The 18,429-nt window shown below is 39.2% G+C and overlaps 2 protein-coding genes across 4 annotated transcripts in view; one reads left to right on the forward strand and one right to left on the reverse strand.

The window, feature by feature from the left end:
* Positions 1–3,553: 3,553 nt before the first annotated feature.
* LOC122862732 (N-lysine methyltransferase SMYD2-B-like) lies at positions 3,554–14,633 on the forward strand. Its single transcript, XM_044168339.1, has 12 exons — positions 3,554–4,010; positions 5,884–5,947; positions 7,128–7,238; positions 7,341–7,401; positions 8,727–8,851; positions 9,133–9,200; positions 10,028–10,130; positions 11,855–11,965; positions 12,191–12,311; positions 12,684–12,858; positions 13,656–13,764; positions 14,274–14,633. Exons 1-12 carry the CDS (start codon positions 3,715–3,717, stop codon positions 14,352–14,354), a joined length of 1,425 nt encoding a protein of 474 aa, XP_044024274.1. The 5' UTR covers positions 3,554–3,714; the 3' UTR covers positions 14,355–14,633.
* A 410-nt stretch (positions 14,634–15,043) lies between these two features.
* LOC122862730 (tyrosine-protein phosphatase non-receptor type 14-like) overlaps positions 15,044–18,429 on the reverse strand; it is a 39,566-nt gene continuing 36,180 nt past the window's right edge. For all 3 annotated transcript variants that reach the window (XM_044168334.1, XM_044168335.1, XM_044168336.1), the window contains 2 exons: positions 17,757–17,920; positions 15,044–17,151 (listed from right to left, as the gene is read on the reverse strand). In XM_044168334.1, coding sequence (XP_044024269.1) covers positions 17,023–17,151; positions 17,757–17,920 — 293 coding nt within the window. In that variant the 3' untranslated portion in view covers positions 15,044–17,022. The remainder of the gene's footprint in view (positions 17,152–17,756; positions 17,921–18,429) is intronic.

An 18,429-nucleotide genomic window follows, 5' to 3' on the forward strand; every position in this document is an offset into this window, starting at 1 on the left:
AAATCTACTTAGGATTTATTGTTTCTTATTATTTCTCGTCATTGGAAATTATAATCCTTTCACCTAATCCCCCTCTCCCTCCCTCTCTTTTAGATCATATTCATCAAGATCATCCCCTCTGACAAAGCAAGAAATCAGCACAGTGGGGAGGACTAAAGAGAACGCGTACTGAAACAGGGGGTTTCTTCCTAATCAAATCAGGTTCCTCTGATGTAATCAAGACGAGACGCCAAAGACGACGACATAATCTCCTAGGGACATGCCTCCCTTGCTTGCACGTTATTAAAAAATGAGGAGGAACAAATCTTTAGATTGAAAGACTGGAAAAATGGAATTATAATAAATCGGGGGAAACTGGGGCAAGGTTGGATAAAGCCTTCAGATACAGATGAGGGACAAATCTTCACAGTGGTTTGTGCTTGTATGTGTTTATGTGTGTGTGTGAGTGTGCGTGAGAGAGAGAGAGAGAGCAGGCGCGCGTGTGTTTGCATGGTTGTTTATGAAATATTTCAATTTACTCAAGATCAAGTCCCTGACCTGAGCTCTCCCTCTCTACCTCTGTGTACAAAATCAGGAGTGCTGGTCGTCCCACTGGAACTCATTCAGTGTTGTCGGATAATCTGTCTGTATCTAAGGTGACTGGCGGACTGTGATGCATCATGGATGGGCTTCTCAATCATTTGAGGGTGCACTTACAATTAACACCCACATGATGGCACAATATGACAAAAGTGGACACCAGCTAGGAAGGCTCTTTATATTAATCTGACCTGGTCTTATCTCCGTTATGAATGAAGTACTACACATAATGCATAATGTAATCAAGGCCAGTTGTTACAGTTGAATATTCAACTTTATGAATTTATTTAGTGAACTGATCTTCAAGCACACAGCTGCCACAACACAAAGAATGAAATTGTACAATAAAGTAGGCATCAACTGCCAAGACATTCTTGGCTTTCACCACCAGATGGCCTTATTGAACTGCAGTGAAAAGTACCAACACTATGGAGATGAACTGTAGGCTGTTGTTGTTTTTTAAACACACCTAAAACATGATGGTTGAGGTGGATGTCTGATGTCTGAGTGTAAAAAACTCATCATTATGGCTGGTGTTCCACCTGCAAGTCCAATAACATTTTGCAACAAGTCCTTTATAGAGTTAATATAGGCCAGTGTGCCATGGTGGCTTGGGGTTTAAGGTGTTGACCATGAACTGTAATGTCCATGGTTTGAATCTGCCCGGGGACTCTTGTTACATGTCATTCCCTGTCCTCTCTCCCCTCATTTCCTGTCATCTCTCTACTGTTCACTCTCTAATAAACGGCATAAAATGCCCCAAAAATACCTTAAAAATGCTTTATAAAAGCCTCCATATTGCATTAAAGGTATAACTGTACTTTGAAAGTTCAAGCACAATTACTTATAATTATTCTATATACAGTAGATACAATCAACAGATTGATCAACAATGAAAATAATTATTAGTTGCAGCCCTGCCATTCATATCACCATGTTTACCATGTGTCTGGTTCGTTCATATCTGTATAAAGCCATTGTTAGAAGTGCTACAAATCAATGAGTAAAGCAGCTTAATGGCTATATTGGATTTTTCATCATCAATGTCATGAAACAAAATTATTTGTCAGGTATTTAATTCTCTGCATTAACCAAAGATATACATTGAGTCATATTTTCTCCAACAATTTCTCAAAAGCTTTTCCGGACACTTCACTAAATCAGACTACTTTATATCAATATCATGATATAAAATTATATTTTATTTATTATTTAGATTTTAACAATATTGCCAATCGCATCCATACAGTGGCGGTTCTGACCCATTTAAACCACAGGGGCCAGACTGGGGCCAAATGCTCTTTGAGAGGGGCCAGTTGAATTAACTCCATAACTGAATTAACCATAACTGAAAATAAGCGCTCTTTTTAGCAGCAGAGTGCTTTAGAAGTCAAACAGGTCATCTTAGGAGATAAAGTAGAAACAATGTGGTAATTCATAAAAAAGTAAACAAATTCAAATTTATAGTACTCTTTCACTGTGGTGGAATACAACAAATCACATCAAAAAGAAGCAATGCACATATCATAGATACATGACTTACACAGTGTTTGTTGAGTATCGTCTTAGCATATAAAAAAGATATACAGTACAACAAAGCTTATACTTGAAACAGGTACAGATTGAATACTAAAATATTGAACATTAGAAACATTCACAGATTTAGTTCATGTTCACATCAGAAGGTATCAACGCATAATGAACTGCTTGGCATACAAAAACAGCCTACAAGGGCTACAATATAATGACTCATAGAAGCACAGATGAAGAAATTCTCACAAGCAACAAGCAGACGTCCACAGGCTCATTACCACACACCATCAAGTGACTGAACAACCAATACATGCAAAATTGGGGAAATTATTCAAAGCCCCTGCAGACTATGTCCTTGCAGCTGTGTCTATGTAGCCTAAATAGCATCAATAACACAACAGCTTTGCAAACAAGGTACAGTAGGCTAAGTTACATAACACAATCTCATAATGTTAACAACTACACAAAAAGTGGTTAAATACACACAGACAGCCCGAGAGACACATTTAACCATCGGAAAAATAGCGTGCAAAGAGACAGACAGAGACAGATAGACACAGAAAGAGGCAGAAAGAGGGTGGATTTATCTGACTCACATTATTTGACGCTGAAGCCCATCCTTTCATGGAGATGAGGTGGTGAATATCCATGTCATATAGTCCCACTGCACTTGTTGCTGTGATTGTTTGTTTACAGAACTCCTCATCTTCTCTCTCCATCACTGCTAGCTAACAAGCCTTACAATAACACAGTTAGCTGATTAGCAACACTGACAAACAAACTTTCCCGGTTGTTTCATTTATTAAAAGTCCCACTGTACTTGTTGCTATGATTATTAATTGAAAGAACTCCTCATCTCCTCTCTCCATCACTGTTAGCTACCTGACTAGTCTTAAAAAACACAGTTAACCTAGTTGATATTGTTAGCATCACTGGAAAACAAGCTAGCCAACGCTCCTGGTTGCTTAATTTAAATTATGTTAGTTTTCTATTGTTTATTATGAGACTAGAGTATGACTGGCTTCCCAATTCACATAATAGTTTCTTATGACCCATTCACTATCCCACAATGACCGCATCTGAGTGTTTGATACTACTTTCCAAATCAACTTCTTACTACATATTTGCCTTAACGCTTAGTGTAATATATATCATCGTTAACCACACAGAGCAGCCGCTAAGGGCGCTGTTTCACTCACTTGTGGAAACTCAATGAAAACTTGGGGAAACAACATAATAAGAATTGCTAGTTATTTGACAAAGGTAATTATGCAGTATTTTAATTAAAATCACAGTGTCTATATTATATATATTATAGTGTCACTATTTTGGATAGTGAGGGAGTCTCTGTTTGCATTGGTTTCCGAGAGAAAGCTGCTGCATTGTGGAGGGGGGGCACAATGGCGTCTTGTTGCCATAGCAGCACTGGCCACCTAGCCCCAGACCCACCAAAAATGTTATTTAACAGTTGTAAAATCACTCTATATGTTTCTCTAAATCAATTATTGGGTGCTATTTAAAAAAGAGTAGAAAGTTTGTCGGTCACAGGAAAAAGTTTTAATGTTTTCGTAGTTTGCATATGGGCTCATCCTGCGCCTTTGGATGCCATTAGGAACTATTATTGGGGAGGGTGACGCCCCAACACGTAGAGCCGGGGTGTCACATCCCACACTTCTCTCCCGGGTCCTTATGAGTCATTTTGGAGGAAGACAACCCGAAGGAGGCACAATGACGGGCAACATCGAGGGAATTGAGAGGTTTGACAGTCCGGGGAAAGGGCGAGGTCTCCGTGTTACCAGACGCTTTAAAGTTGGAGAGCTGCTGTTTTCCTGCCAGGCGTACTCTTATGTGCTGTCAGTAAAGGAGAGAGGCTGCTACTGCGAGTGCTGCTTCACCAGGTAAGTGACTGGTTATTTTTATCCCTGCATGTTGTGACAACGTATTTCATTTTCTCTCTAAGCATTACTTGATCCAGTTCATAAAGAGTCTCATCTGAGCACTTTTGCCTGTATCAAATACTGTACAACCTTTGTGATGACACCTGACATCATGTGGCTGCATATCCTGCAACACCTCATTGCCTATGATTTATTTCTTATTAGATCTGAATAAGTTTAAGACGCCAATCTCTTTAACTGCGAACCAGATCAGTTTATTAGTGAGTCTTAATATGTATTGGCCACCATAAAGTACCACATGGGCTCTTTGTCATAAATGTGTCACTCCATAAAATCTATTTTGGTTATCTTGCTCATCTTTCTGAATGGTGGTTCATTTATATCCTGTTCCACATTTCTGCATACCGTCTCTGGCCCGCTCTGGGAGTAGGCCTATATGAATGCTGAACATTTTCGTAGCATCCAGGCAGTCATTCATCTCTTGATTGTGTTTGTTTGCCTGGATGTGTTATAGTAGAGCTGTTATAGTAATCATGATAACAATCAGTTACATTCTAATCAAATCTCATGTCTAATAATTGTCTTTGTCCTGTAGTCTACAGGTTGGTATGGATGCAACTGGTTGCACTGCATACACACACCTTTTTTCAGTACTGTTATGTAAGACATCATCCCGCTTGCAGCAGCAGTTTATATATTTGTTATGTTTAACATTGAGAAATTAGTTATTGTCCATATTGGCTCCCAATGGTGTGAAATCTTTTTTATTTAAATTTATTTTTAAATTTTTATTTAGGAAGATTCTGTGAGATTCATTATGGATGACTTATTTTGAAGTTACCATAATTTGTCCTCTTTGACTCCTTAAATGATATTGAAGTACTGAGAGATGATGTGAAAAGTTGCAGCAGTTTAATTATGTGCACAGTTTGGATTCTGTGCAGTGATATTTGTTGTATTGTCCAGTGCTGATCCTCAGCTATCAGGTGACAAAAAGCAGATGTTTGGAAAGTATCACTTCCTTTTTTTGTCTATTGTAAACCGCTGTAACCCTACCTCGTACCTTAGTCTTACCCCAATCCAAGCTCTTGTTGTGACCTCCTTTTTTATCCTGAAGCAACCCAGCCTAACCTACCTTAAATGTGACCTTAGTCTTGCATAAATAGACCTTGACATCGCAAAAGGAGACCTTTAAGATCATATGACAGCCATTCAATTTGCTGTAAGTTAGAAAACAGCTTCAGGAGATGCCATTTGTGTATTTAGAAGACTTTTGCAGATACAGTTATAGACAACACATAATTTTATCATAGAGGATCAAACATGTTTGGTCTTTAATTGGTCACTGTGTGTAGAGTGCAGTGTAGTGTGTTCCCAGCTTTAGACTGTCGTGTTCACCCATCACTAACCAGTTTGTTGGACTTGGCATGACTACCAACAGTAAATGTCTCAAAACTTTTTGGGGTGGAACTATGTACTGCTTTACTGTTTCAGTGTGGTAGAGAGACAGCTGGCACTCATAAGGTCAGCTCTATTAATACCACAGAATGTTTTAAAGCCCTTCATTGCTATCAGTTACGACAGGCCACTAGCAACTGCTGTTTCTTGTCTCAGAGTAATGGAACAGGATGTTTTTAAAGTCCATACACACACTTATACACTCAAGCAACCACATACTCACATACAAGATACTCCACTAGACGTACAACTAGATAATGCACTATCCACTGATGTTTAATGTTTGAATGTTGTTTGTCTGTGTGTCTGTGTTTGTAGGAAATTATATAAGGGTGTGAGAGGACATCAGTAACTTTTTAACCATATGCTGTTTGCTATCCATAAGCTAACAGACCCTGTTTTTTGTCATTTATAGGAAAGAGGGCTTGGCAAGATGTGGGAAGTGCAAGAAAGCCTTCTACTGCAATGTGGAATGCCAGGTAGGAAACAGTTGAAGTGACAGAATGACTTCAACTAATGTAATGATTCCTGTGTAAGTGGTTAATGGACAACGACCCAGTGTAAGACAATGGACCCTATATTGTAGCTCAGAGCTCCAACTATTACTGAGTATTTCCTTTACAACAGCTACTGTATGTTGAAACACAAGCAGATTCACCCGAGTAATGATAATATTTGCAGGCACACGGACAATTCATGGTCTTTAAAAGATTAAACTAATGATTTGGGTGATCCCTGACTTTTCAACAGGTTAAATTTCATGTCCATGACAGTTCATGATGGTACACATCTAAAACAATTGACTGGGGTGCCCAGGTAGCTCACCTGGTAGAGCGCCTGCCCCATGTACAAGGCTGAGTCCTTACCACAGCCGCCTTAGTTTGAATCCAGCCGCCCTTTGCTTCATGTCATCCCCTCTCTCTCTCTCTCCCTTATTTCCTGTCTTTCTTCAGCTGTTCCTATCAAATAAAGGCAAAAAGCCCCCCAAAATAACCTTTAAAACAAGTGACTAAATTCCTGTCACACGTTAGCATGCAGCTCTAAGCACAGTTACACCCAAATACACCTGAGGCTGACAGAGTACAGCTTAGACTGTTTAATGTAGAGCTGAGCCTGCAAAGCTGAGTCTGAGATGACCTAAAGTAGTCACTGTAGAGAGGATGAACCCTTGTGTTTTAGGTGACAATATGTCCTGTCCTCTGATGCCACCCTCAAGCCAAACTTAACGTTTTTGCTCCACTAGTGGCAGTGTGGTTGTGGTAGTTTGTTTTGTTTTTTTAGATCTTATTTCCCGTTTTCCCCCAACATGGAGAAGTTACATGGGAAAGGGGATTAAGAGTTTTCACTGGAGTTTTCTATATGCTGCAGTTTCCTTCCCCAGTCGAAAAACAGGGGGCAAGTGCAGTCAATGAATAGGTCAGTTTGCATATGGAGGGGTAAATGGGTGAGGGTAACATTAGATTAACACAGTGTGGAGTCGCATTCCACCATGCTGCTTACTGCTTCAGCTGGTAGTGTAGCTCAGGGGCCATATATGCCAACTTTTGTTGTGGAGGGACCTAAAATGTTTGCTCTACCGTAGATGTTCACAATGGAATCAGCTTTAAACTACTTGCTCTTTTGCATGCTATTATGATATTTATGTGTGTTTGTGTGTAGAAAGGGGACTGGGCCATGCACAAGCTGGAGTGCTCTGCAATGATTGCATTCAGAGAGAACTGGTGCCCATCAGAGATGTCCCGCCTGGTGGCTCGGATCCTCGCCAAGAAGGTTGGATAGTTAATAAAAGACACAGTGTCCTTTTGGAGTGTTGTCTGGCACATACTGCAGTTCATTCGGGTCATTTGTATTAATCATGCCTGTTTTCCACAGAAAACGCAGAAAGAAAGATGTGTTTCTGAGAAGATCTTGCTCATAGGAGAGATGCAATCACGTGAGTAATTACTCCTTTAACACACAGACATAAAAGCATGCACGGTTATTTGACTTCTGTTGCTCTTTGAGGACAACCCTTATAAACCCACCTGGAAAGTGTCTGTGTAGATTAAATGTAAAGTGCTCAGAGACTCTACTAAGTGTCCCTAGATATCCCTCTTAAAAACACACAACCCATTCAGATTAGACTGAGAGAAACACCCATGGCCACATCTATATATATATCCTATAGATGTGGGTCGAATGGCCGTTAGGCAACATAACAAGTGTAACAACTTGAATGGGAAGAAGAGCACTTCAGACTAACACACACAGAGCTGACTGCATGATTGTCCGTAAGTCAAATGGTGTCAAGTTAATTATATTAAGAGAATTCATAGTTCAAAACCATAAAAAAAAGTTTGAGTTAGAAATAACTGAGCTTACCAGACCTCTGTAGCCTGCTCCCCATCTCTGCTTGTGGCAAGTTGGCTGGAGGCTACATTAGCCGCTACTAGCGACTAGTTGTTAAAGAAACACACAGTTTTGTCAGTGTGCCCATGTTTGTGTGTTACTTTGATCTTGTGTGTCTCTGTGTCTGGAGGGAAAAGTTCCGGTTTTCTGAGTGTCTGACGTACGAGAATAAAGTGACACACACACACACAGTCTGGCAGATTGTAGTATATGGATGACGTGGTGACAGTGTGTTCCTGCCTTGGCATAGTGAGAGTGACGAGGGAAGGAGAGCTGTTTATCCCCATCTATTTACAGTTGTTAGAGGTTAACAGACTGGACCTGATGAAAACTTCTCTAAACCAGCAAAGGAACTGAACTTCCTGTCTGTGTGTACTATTTGGATTATCACATCATTTCAAAGTCAGATATGACACAGGTTCACAGCATAATTGCAATACAATGTAACATCCAGTCACAATGTCCATAAATACAATATAAAGAGATTGAGAGAAATGGTAAATCATACACAGATGTTAAGACAAACTGCGCAAGATTTGCTCAAAGGTAGCTTCAAATTGCAACAATATATTGCAAGTCACCAAACAGCTCACTTGCTTTGTGCAGATAAGATTTCTTACAAATGGCCATACACAAACTAGTGTTTCATTTGGGCAAAGAGGGTATATCCACATTAGAATGGTATGTTCTACTCTGTCGCTGTCTCACTTCTTAATTTTAACCTGGCATAAGTGTTGTTCGCCTAGCTTTATATTAAAGGAAATCATAGTCTAAAATAAATACTGCCAAAGAGAATGCATGCCACCCTGGGTAAATAGTTGAAAAATACACATCTGATTAATCACATGTCTTTTGTTCTTCGTGTAACAGACGTGGAGGACGTAGATAATGAGAAAAGAGAGATGACCGAGTCAGATGTTGCCGGACTGCATCGTTTTTACTCCAAACATTTGGAGTTGCCCGACCATAAAGACCTGCTCACACTCTTCTCCCAGGTACTATACACTCTCTCACACACACACACACACACACACACACACACACACACACACATAAATGACTGGTGATAATAATATCTACAGATTCTTACTCTGTTTTTTGCTGTCCTGCTGTAAGCATAGATTCTGTAATACTAACAATTTGCTTTTCCACCACTGGAGTTTAAGAGGAAGGAAGACATAGCGAATTATATGTAAATAGATGTAAAACAGGCGAAAGATTGGTAATATGTATTTGCATTGTTTTCTTTCTCTCCCCTGTGTCCTTTATTCAACAGGTTGCCTGTAATGGTTTCACTATAGAGGATGATGAACTGTCCCACATGGGTACTGCAGTCTACCCAGAGTAAGAAGGAAAACTCACATGCATACATACGAGCACATTTTCATTCTGTACCGTTTCAACAACACATTTAAAGGTACAGTATATCGCACAGTACATTCACCCTTCCTTACACAGCTTCTTCTTTGGTTCTCATTGTCTCAGTGTTTTTCTCTTAATGTGCCAGCTGGCTTCTTTGGGTACGTGTTAGTTCCTTCATTTTATTTTGGGACATTGGTCATTTGCTTAGGACTCCAGTCATTGTTCTTGAAAAAACAGGACAGAGTAGGACAAGGACAGAGTAACAGAAACACCTAATTAAAAATATGACATAACATAACTATAATTACAAGGCTAACTGGTCAGGCAAGCCATATAACTAAATGAATGCTAAATGCTACAATTAACAGTATTTGTTTATGTTTTAAAGGTCAGTATTCAGAGCAACATGTACCAGATATCTAAAAAAGGCCAAACTGCAATTCCCAGCAAGACAACTTTTTTTCTCCAGTTGGTCATTTGGTCGTAAAAGCTGTTCAGTTTTAAAACTGGCTCTGTGAAGGTGAATTTGCCCTCTCAGCTCCTTTTTGAGCTATTTCCAGCCTGCCACACAGGTAATAGCAAGGTCGCTAACATAGTTCAGGGACACTGAAGACCTCTCTGTAAGTGCAGTTGTAGTACAGTGCTAATACCACTTAAAATAAAGTGGTTATGTCACTGTCATGTCATTGCTATGAGCAGTAGTAAGTTGGCATTTTTCTCACTGCTCCTACTTCATTCATTGTAAGAAAGTAGAGAGCTGGATTTTTATTATTATCTGTTTCTTTCCCTTCCTGTCTATCTCTCCACAGTGTGGCACTGATAAACCACAGCTGTCTTCCCAGCGTCATAGTCACATATAACGGGACGTCAGCTGAGGTTCGGGCGGTGCAGGACATGAAGGCTGGAGATGAAGTGAGGAAAGGCGACAGCTGCCATTAGAGGGGGTTGGGTCTTGTTCAGTTTTTTTTTTCATTCCGTGTGTGTGTGTGGAGAAGGGAGCCATGCTTATTACGAGAGGGCAGAGTGTGTGAAACATTTGTCTGTCTGTGAGCTCGATTCAACTCGATTTGGTGGATCAGCCTGCACCGAAACCAAAGGACAAAGATTCACTAAATTACCTTTAAACTAGTAAAGAACAGTAAATTACATAACACGCTACTTTCTTTTAATTTTTCAGTAATATATAGGAATTCATCAACTTTAAATGATCTGTAGGCCAAGCATTGTTTTTTGATTGTGTTTTCGGTCACTTTGAGTTTAAAGGAGTAGTTCAACATTTTGGCAATACACTTATTCGCTTTCTTGCCGAGAGTTGGATGAGAAGATAGAAACCACTCTCCTATCTGTCCATTAAATATGTAGCTACAGCCAGGGGATGATTAACTTAGCTTAGCATAAAGACTGGAAACAGGGGGAAACAGCTGGCAACTACCAGCACCTCCAAAGCTCAAAACTAGTTGTAAGTAAAAAAAATAGCTGTCAATTCAGTGTGTGTGTGTGTGTGTGTGTGTGTGTGTGTGTATGCAAGCAGCCTAGTTTGTTTTAATCCATACAAAATGTAATGTAAAAACAACATGTCAGGGTTTTGTAGGGGGTTATTTGATGGACCGTTTCTTGGCTGGGCTCAGTAACTTCCTGGAGTCTTGTCATCACCATAAGGTTGCCAGGCAACCAGAGGGGACTGGTTACCTTCCAGATGGATCAGGTTGTTAGCTTTGGACAGAGCCAGGTTAGCTGTTTCCCCCGTTGAAAGTCTAAACTAAGCTAAAAGGCTGCTGGCGGTAGCTTCGTATTTACCGTACAGACATGAGAGTGGTATCAATCTTCTCATCTAACTCTCGGCAAGAAAGTGAATAACCACATTTCCCAAAATGTCAAACTATAACTTTAAATCTTGAAACAAGCTTGACAGGTTGTGGTTCTGGTCTCTTTCTCAACACAGGTGGTTTTGGATTCAAACCCTGTAGAATATGGATGAGACAGTATCTTAAAAATGGAAAGACTTGACATTGGGATTGTGAGATTGAAGGGCAAAGACAGGAGTGTGAAGGCTTTGGCATGAGTAGAGCATGACATCACTGCTGATGTACAGTACCAGGTCAATGACAGTTTACGTGTCAGTGTGTGTCAAGACAGCGCTGTTGAAGAAGAGTGTGTGTGGTTTAAAGGGGGGGATGCAGCAGCTGATTATAGAGGCTGGTGGGGCTATTTTCAGACTGACCTTGTAACCTGCAGTTTAGGGCCTGTCTGGCAGCAAATTGAGACATTTACAGGATGAAAAATGTCAAAGATGAAGAGTGTCCATTTAGGAGTCTCTTGTGCTGTGTGTTTGTATGTTACAATCTATTCATAACTTTGTCACCATGATTATACATACTGTAATTTTACTGTGTTGGTCAATTCTGTACACACGTCATCTATTGCATGTCTGTCCGTCCTGGGAGAAGCATCCCTCCTCTGTTGCTCTTCTTGAGGTTTCTTCCATTTTTTTCCCCTTTTAAAATGTTTTTTGGGGGGAGTTTTTCCAGAGGGGGTCGAATGCTGTACAGATTGTAAAACCCCTTGAGGCAAATTTGTGATTTGTGATATTGGGCTATATAAATAAAACTGACTTAATGTGTTATTTCCACCTCTAGGTGCTCATCAGCTACATAGACCTCCTCTATCCAACAGACGACCGCAACAACAGGCTGAGAGAATCCTATTACTTCACCTGCGAGTGCCAGGAATGTAAAAGCAGGTCCAAGGTAAGACACCATAAGAAGCGCTGGGTGAAAAAAGACCAAATGAAGCGATATGCATTATTTTGGTTAGCAAACACAAATAGGGATAAGCACTTGTGAGCCCTTACTGAGAAACGCTGTATTTACCACAAGCCATACAACTGCCACTGTAATTCATATGTAAAATTTAGAAATTACACTTCATAGTTTGGTTGACTAGCATGTTTGGTGTCCTGTCTTCACCTCCAGGACAAGGAAAAGTTGAAAGTACGTAAGCAGAGTGATCCCATCGAGCCAGAGGTCATCAGCAACATGGTGCGCTACGCCAGGAAAACCATCAGAGAGTTCCGGGCTTTCAAACACATAAAAAATATCCTTTGTCACTAAATAACACTGTTGTACAATTCGCTGCACTTTTAATTTTTTATCAAGAACACCTGCAGGAAATATCATGTAGAAAAATCTGCACAACCGTTCAGTGTTTATTAAGCTTGCTTATGAGCCTAATAGCTCAACAGCTAGACGTTTCTGTATTACTCTCAGAGCTTTACACTAATTAACTCATTTGATAAATTATTTGCATGATGATAGTGGTGATTAGTGTCCATTTTCTCATTAGCTGCAGTTGTTCTTCAGCAAAGTAGCTTCCCAGACTGTAAAACATCCGATTATATGATCAGGGGCCCTTTGACGTTTCAGTTAAACCTCAGCTTGTGCTGATGCAGCCTTGACTCTGTGGCACCCCCTTATGAGCTGCTGGAGATGTGTGAACAGAGCCTGGAGCATATGGGGGCCATCTTTGATGACTCCAATGTCTACATGCTCCACATGATGTACCAGGCCATGGGGGTTTGTCTCTATATGCAAGATCCAGTAGGAGCTATCAGATACGGCGAGAAGATCCTCAAACCTTACAGGTGCTAAGAACCGTCAGAAACACACATCTTTCTACACACTTTCTAACCATACAGGTCAGAAATGGCTAAAGATTGTAGCAGTTCAAATGAGTAGGCTTTTCACTTGTATTGTTTTATCAGTTTCTAAAATGGGTAATTCCTTCATTTAAGTAAATTTTTGATTAAATATTCTTCGCATCTAAATTAGTAAAGGTGTGAATTACAGAGTATGGATAGTAGGGTGTTCCCTCAATGAAAATATAGCACCAGAATGTCACAGTGTACCTTCCACATGTAAATAAGTAACAGCTGCTTATTGACTGCATCGTGGGAATTGATGGTTCCAGTATTTTTGGAGTTTGACCCATACAGGGAACTAAAACTCAGGATATTTGTGCCTCTGTTGATTCGATTTTACTTCTTTTTAATCTGTCTCTTGCAAGTTCATCTATTTCATAGAAGTTCAATAATAAATCACTGGAGTACTGTCAACTCATTTTCTACTCAAGTAATTTTACTCCTACTTGAGTAGGATATTCAAGCACTCTTCACTCCCCTGGCCTGAAACTTTGTGTCAATTTGAAAAGTTATGATGATGATCAAAAAATTTGTTTTCCTTCTACTTTCTTTATGATTACAGTGAACCGTACAGGAAGAAGATACGATTTTAGAAAAGGAAATTAGGGGTCTTCTTGTGATATCAGTGCAATATATTACCTTAGGAAAGACATGTTGCTTATGTCCATGTTCATGCCTCTCGAAAGCAATGATTGACCCGTTTAAGTGTAATCAGTATGTGTGATCTCTTTCCAACACAGCCAGCTGTATCCAGCCTACTCTTTGAATGTGTCCTCCATGTACCTGAAGCTGGGCAGACTGTACATGGGGCTAGAGAGGCACTCAGTAGGCATCAGTGCTCTCAAGAAGGTAACATGACCTGCTGAGTTTTTACATCAGACTGTCACACTCAAATAAAGCAGCTACAAAGCACTTTTAACCAAATGAACAACAGTAAATACTGTTTTGACAAAATCATTAGGCCTGGGTGTCATCTGAAATTTGAATATGACATTAGTTTTGGTACCGATACTAAAACTTTTTCTCCTTAGAGGAATATAAATTTTATATAATTTAATAAAATAAGCCTTTTTCTCAAGTATTAACTGTTGTCTAAACACAAGCAGCCATTCAATAACTTTATAACTAAATAAAATTTACTTAGGAATTTAAATAGGAAACTGTCTAATCAAGGAATTGGTAACAATTACAAATTTGACCATGCTTTGGATGCCAGCTTTTAGTACGATACTCAGTGTTACAGACACATTTCATTTGGTACCTAAAAGGTAGTGAGGTTCGATATACCCAGACCAAGAAATCATGTACATATTGCATGCTGTAAAATGTTGTAAAATTATATTTGTTTGTGTTTACAGGCAATGGCCATTATGGAGGTGGCTCATGGGAAGGATCACTTCTACTTGACAGAGTTGCGCAAAGAGATAGCACAAAAATGAAGAGAAAGGAAAGAAATGACATAACCTGGCCAATCCCTAAGGACTGCATACACTCCTTTGATTAGGAGCTTGGAGGCACTTTGTACTCTTTTTGGCACTGAAGAAAAGATAGAGAGCATTCATGTTTTCATGGAATTTTTTTTTTGGAGATGTAACTTTTTACATCAGCATATGCATTTACATATGCAAGAACCTATTTGTTTGTTGAATGCAGGATACTTTTGTACTAGGTATGCATTTGATGTTCAGTTGTGTGCAAATGTGAAAATCTGATATTGTGAAAAGTGCTTTTTACTCATGTTGACCATAATGTGTTTGAGAAGTCTCTTCCAAATTGTTAATGGTTTCGTGTTTGTTTTGGATTGTGACTGACACGTCAGCTGGACCCTGTCATCCATCAGTCGAGTTGTTTACATATGTGTGTAGGGGGTCAACGCAATAAAATCCCTGTCAGCTAATCAGGACAGCTGCTGCACCACAAGGGGCCTATTAAAGCTGCAGAATGTGCCTGAGTCACAATGGAGGGCTCGATAGAGCACTGTGTTTGCATTAACACCTTGCGTGAGTGCTCTGCGCTAATTAATATCTCCAGTACTGCGAGAGAAACCCTCTCCAACACACACACAGTATTGCCAGCTAAAAAAAAGTCATTCAAAAATTCCAAAATAAATGAATTTGTGGCCACAATCTTAAAGAAAATAAGGCTTTATTGCATAATAAGCAAGTACGACAGCTTCATACATGTTGGGGGAGAGAAAAACAAAAGACTTGATGCACTGAAAACGCATATACAAAACCTATGTACACATACTTTGAAAGGTATTTGGAAGTTTTGACCAAAAAACAAAAAAAATGAAGGGGAAAAATTAAATATAAACAAACAGTGGAATGCCATGTGAGAAAACAGAAGTGCAACAAAACACTTATATGTCAAGAGAGCAAAGCTTATACTTATTTGAGAATATATACATTAAAATATAAAAATGCATGCATAGTTTATTATGTTGCGGTATTTTTAGGGTACCAAGTCAAAAAAAAAAAAACTATATAAAACATTTGTAGAAATTTTCTCACATGCCCATTATGTACACAGTTACTTTGGACATGGCTGGCTTTGCATTATGATTCAGAAAAATAAAAGTACATTTAATGTAACATGTAAAAGGAAATTCTTCAGAATGTAATTTTCTAAACAGGATCCAGGAACATGGCAACATACTATTGGGTTTGGATCAGATTATTACAAACGGCTGCCTTTTTTGGCAAAGTCAGTTGTGTCATTTTTATACTATCATCCTTCAGAAATAAACCAAGACATCAGCATTCTCCTACTGCCAAATCCTTACCTGAGAGTTAGGTAAATGATTTGAAATGTTAAAGTTGTTCTTATAACAAAACACACTTAAATACTGATTTAAAGATTTAATCTTTGGAGAAAAAGAAAAAGAATTTAGTTTATCAAACCCATCCAGAACCCTAAAACAAGGATAGGAATGTCAGCCAGACGGCTTCTCCTTGTTTCATGTTTCAATAAGGCACAATGATGCAGTATTTGCTGTATAAGGACATCATTCTCTATTGACTGCATATGATAACCTGTGAAATGGTATTTCTAAATTATCTCCAATTCATTGTATAAACAGCTTTTAGACTTTGAAATGCTTTTAGGTAAGAAATGTGATAAAAAGTACTTGATCGCAAGGAGCTGTGATTCAAGAAACAACTAACTGAGAATTTACTTTGTGTGTGTGTTTGTATGTGGAGGAGGGAGTTTAATAGAAGTGAATCCAATGAGGCAACTCCAGAAGGATAATCGGAGGGACCCTTTTGAAATTAACAAGGAAGGCTTTCCGAAAAATATAGTAAAAAAACAAGACAAGTTTAAAAGATGAAAAGAAAATTGACAGGGCAAGGATCAACATGCTTGTCAATGCTGCGTTCAATGGCAAAGGTGACCACAATCTAAATAAATAAAAACATTTGTTACAATGTTGAAGTAAATATTTGCTGTATTAATCAGTACTCTGTTAAAGGAACATTTTAGAACAGTGATTTAAAGAATACTTTTGTCTGGCAAACTCTTTCAGAGTGTAGAAAATAGTAATAATACTGCTGCCACCTACTGTTCATGCAGCATAGTGCCATTTCTAATAATGGCTAAATAATGAATGGGAAATGTAGCAGGCAGGCAATCTATCCAAACTGAAACTGACATTTGATTTCTCAAGATATTTCTTAAGAAATCTCAAAAACACATGGGTTCAGACAAACACATTCACACCTGCAGGCAAAACAAGCTGCTTATTCAGCTGACCTACATGGAGAAAACGCACAAACATGCATTCTCCACACAGGAGGACCAGGTCCAAGAATAAAACCCATGGGGAAAAAGAACATCTGAATACACGGATTAGAAAAAATGTTTGTCAGTTTGTATACAGGCCTACATGAATCCTTTCCTACCTTGAGGTGAGTTTGTATGAAAATCCACTAGAATTTCCATAAACATAAACTGCCACATGGAAAACTGTATCTCTGTATCTGCTTTCAACCAGATATTAGTTATACTGTATCTGTTGTACAGTCCTTGTGCTAATTTGAAGTACCATTGTTGTTATCTGGTGCCTCTCTGCCTCCTCATGTAAGGTCAAAGGTCAGGATCCCGGGCTCAGATGAGGCGGGAGTTCTTGAGGAACTGGATGAGGACCTGATAGACAAACTTGTACTGGGAAATGGTCTGCACCATCAGCATCCTCTGCTGCCTCAGCCCTGACAACATGGTGGGAACCTCCACTGGCTGAAGGGCAGGGAAAAGAGACAAGAGACAAATAAAAAAATAAATAAACAGACAATAAAAAAACAGGAGAAAAGGGAGAGGCAGTCCTTTAGGGGTGTAAACTGTAAAATCTATTCTGTTGAGCTACATTACTCTGCAGTAACAAGGCTACAAAAAAGGCTAGAAAAAGACACATTCAATACACTCAGTTACATTAAAAGTCCATTAACCTGCCTCCTCTCTTGTGACATTTGCATTTTCTCACTACAGAGGATTCAGAGTGAAATGAATAAAAAGGTATCATACCTGGATTTACCTGGTCTGCATACTTGGATAATGTTTTGCAAATGTGGTGTATCTTTTAAACAACTCTACCTCCAATGTTTTTTAAGTCACACGGTCTGCATCCTCATATGAGTTGATTCATTAACTTCACATAGGCAACATCTTAGATTTACAAAACAAGATCTACGTTTATGTTTTCCATCCAAGAAATTAAGCTGTGCATGTACTGTGATATATACATCCTGTCAAATAAAAAGTGAGATCCTAAAAATGACTAAAGCGTAATTACAGACCAATCAGACTCTTGAATTTGCAACCCTGTAAGCCTGCTGTCCACCCACCTCATTGTGCTCCAGGCAGCTGATCATAAGCTCAGTGAGGATGACCACTCCGGTGCGACCCACCCCGGCACTACAGTGCACCACCACAGGTGGATTTAGGCTCTTTGAGGTGTCCAGCATGGAGTTAGTGTGTCTCCTTACAGACTGGATCTCCTCTAGGTAGGCTGCAGGAAAGAAGAAGGAGACAAAGGTAAGATGTGGGCATGTTGAATGTGGTTAACTGCATTTGTTGCTCACTTGTGTAAAACCATCTTTTCAGAGTGTGTGGTTTAGATAGTTAGATAAGAATATCAATACCTTTCTCAAATCTGTCAGGTTAATATGAAGCTAGAGCCAGGCGACAGTAAGATTAGCTTAGCTTAAAGACTGGAAGCAGGGGAAACAGCTAGCCTGACTCTGTCCAAAGGTAAAACCACAAATTACTGTTTTTACTTTTCATTTATGTATGGATTAAACAATTGAAAAAAAAAGTTAATTGGTGACCTTTAGAGGTGCTGGTAGGTGTTTTTTTTTTTAACCATTGGAGAGTCAGGCTAGCTTTTTCCCCATGCTCCCAGTCTTTATGCTAGGCTAAGCTTACTTCCCTGCTCGCTCCAGCTTCATATTTACCATACAGACATGAGAGTGGTATCATGTTCTTGTCTAACTCTCTGCAAGAAAGTGAAGTAAATAA

Source organism: Siniperca chuatsi, linkage group LG16 (assembly GCF_020085105.1).
Source record: "Siniperca chuatsi isolate FFG_IHB_CAS linkage group LG16, ASM2008510v1, whole genome shotgun sequence".
NCBI lineage: Eukaryota > Metazoa > Chordata > Actinopteri > Centrarchiformes > Sinipercidae > Siniperca > Siniperca chuatsi.

Coding starts and splice junctions, on each gene's coding strand:
- LOC122862732 (XM_044168339.1), top strand. CDS start 3,715: ATGCCATTAGGAACTATTATTGGGGAGGGTGACGCCCCAACACGTAGA. Junction 7,239..7,340: donor CTCGGATCCTCGCCAAGAAG/GTTGGATAGTTA, acceptor TGTTTTCCACAG/AAAACGCAGAAAGAAAGATG. Junction 9,201..10,027: donor GGTACTGCAGTCTACCCAGA/GTAAGAAGGAAA, acceptor ATCTCTCCACAG/TGTGGCACTGATAAACCACA.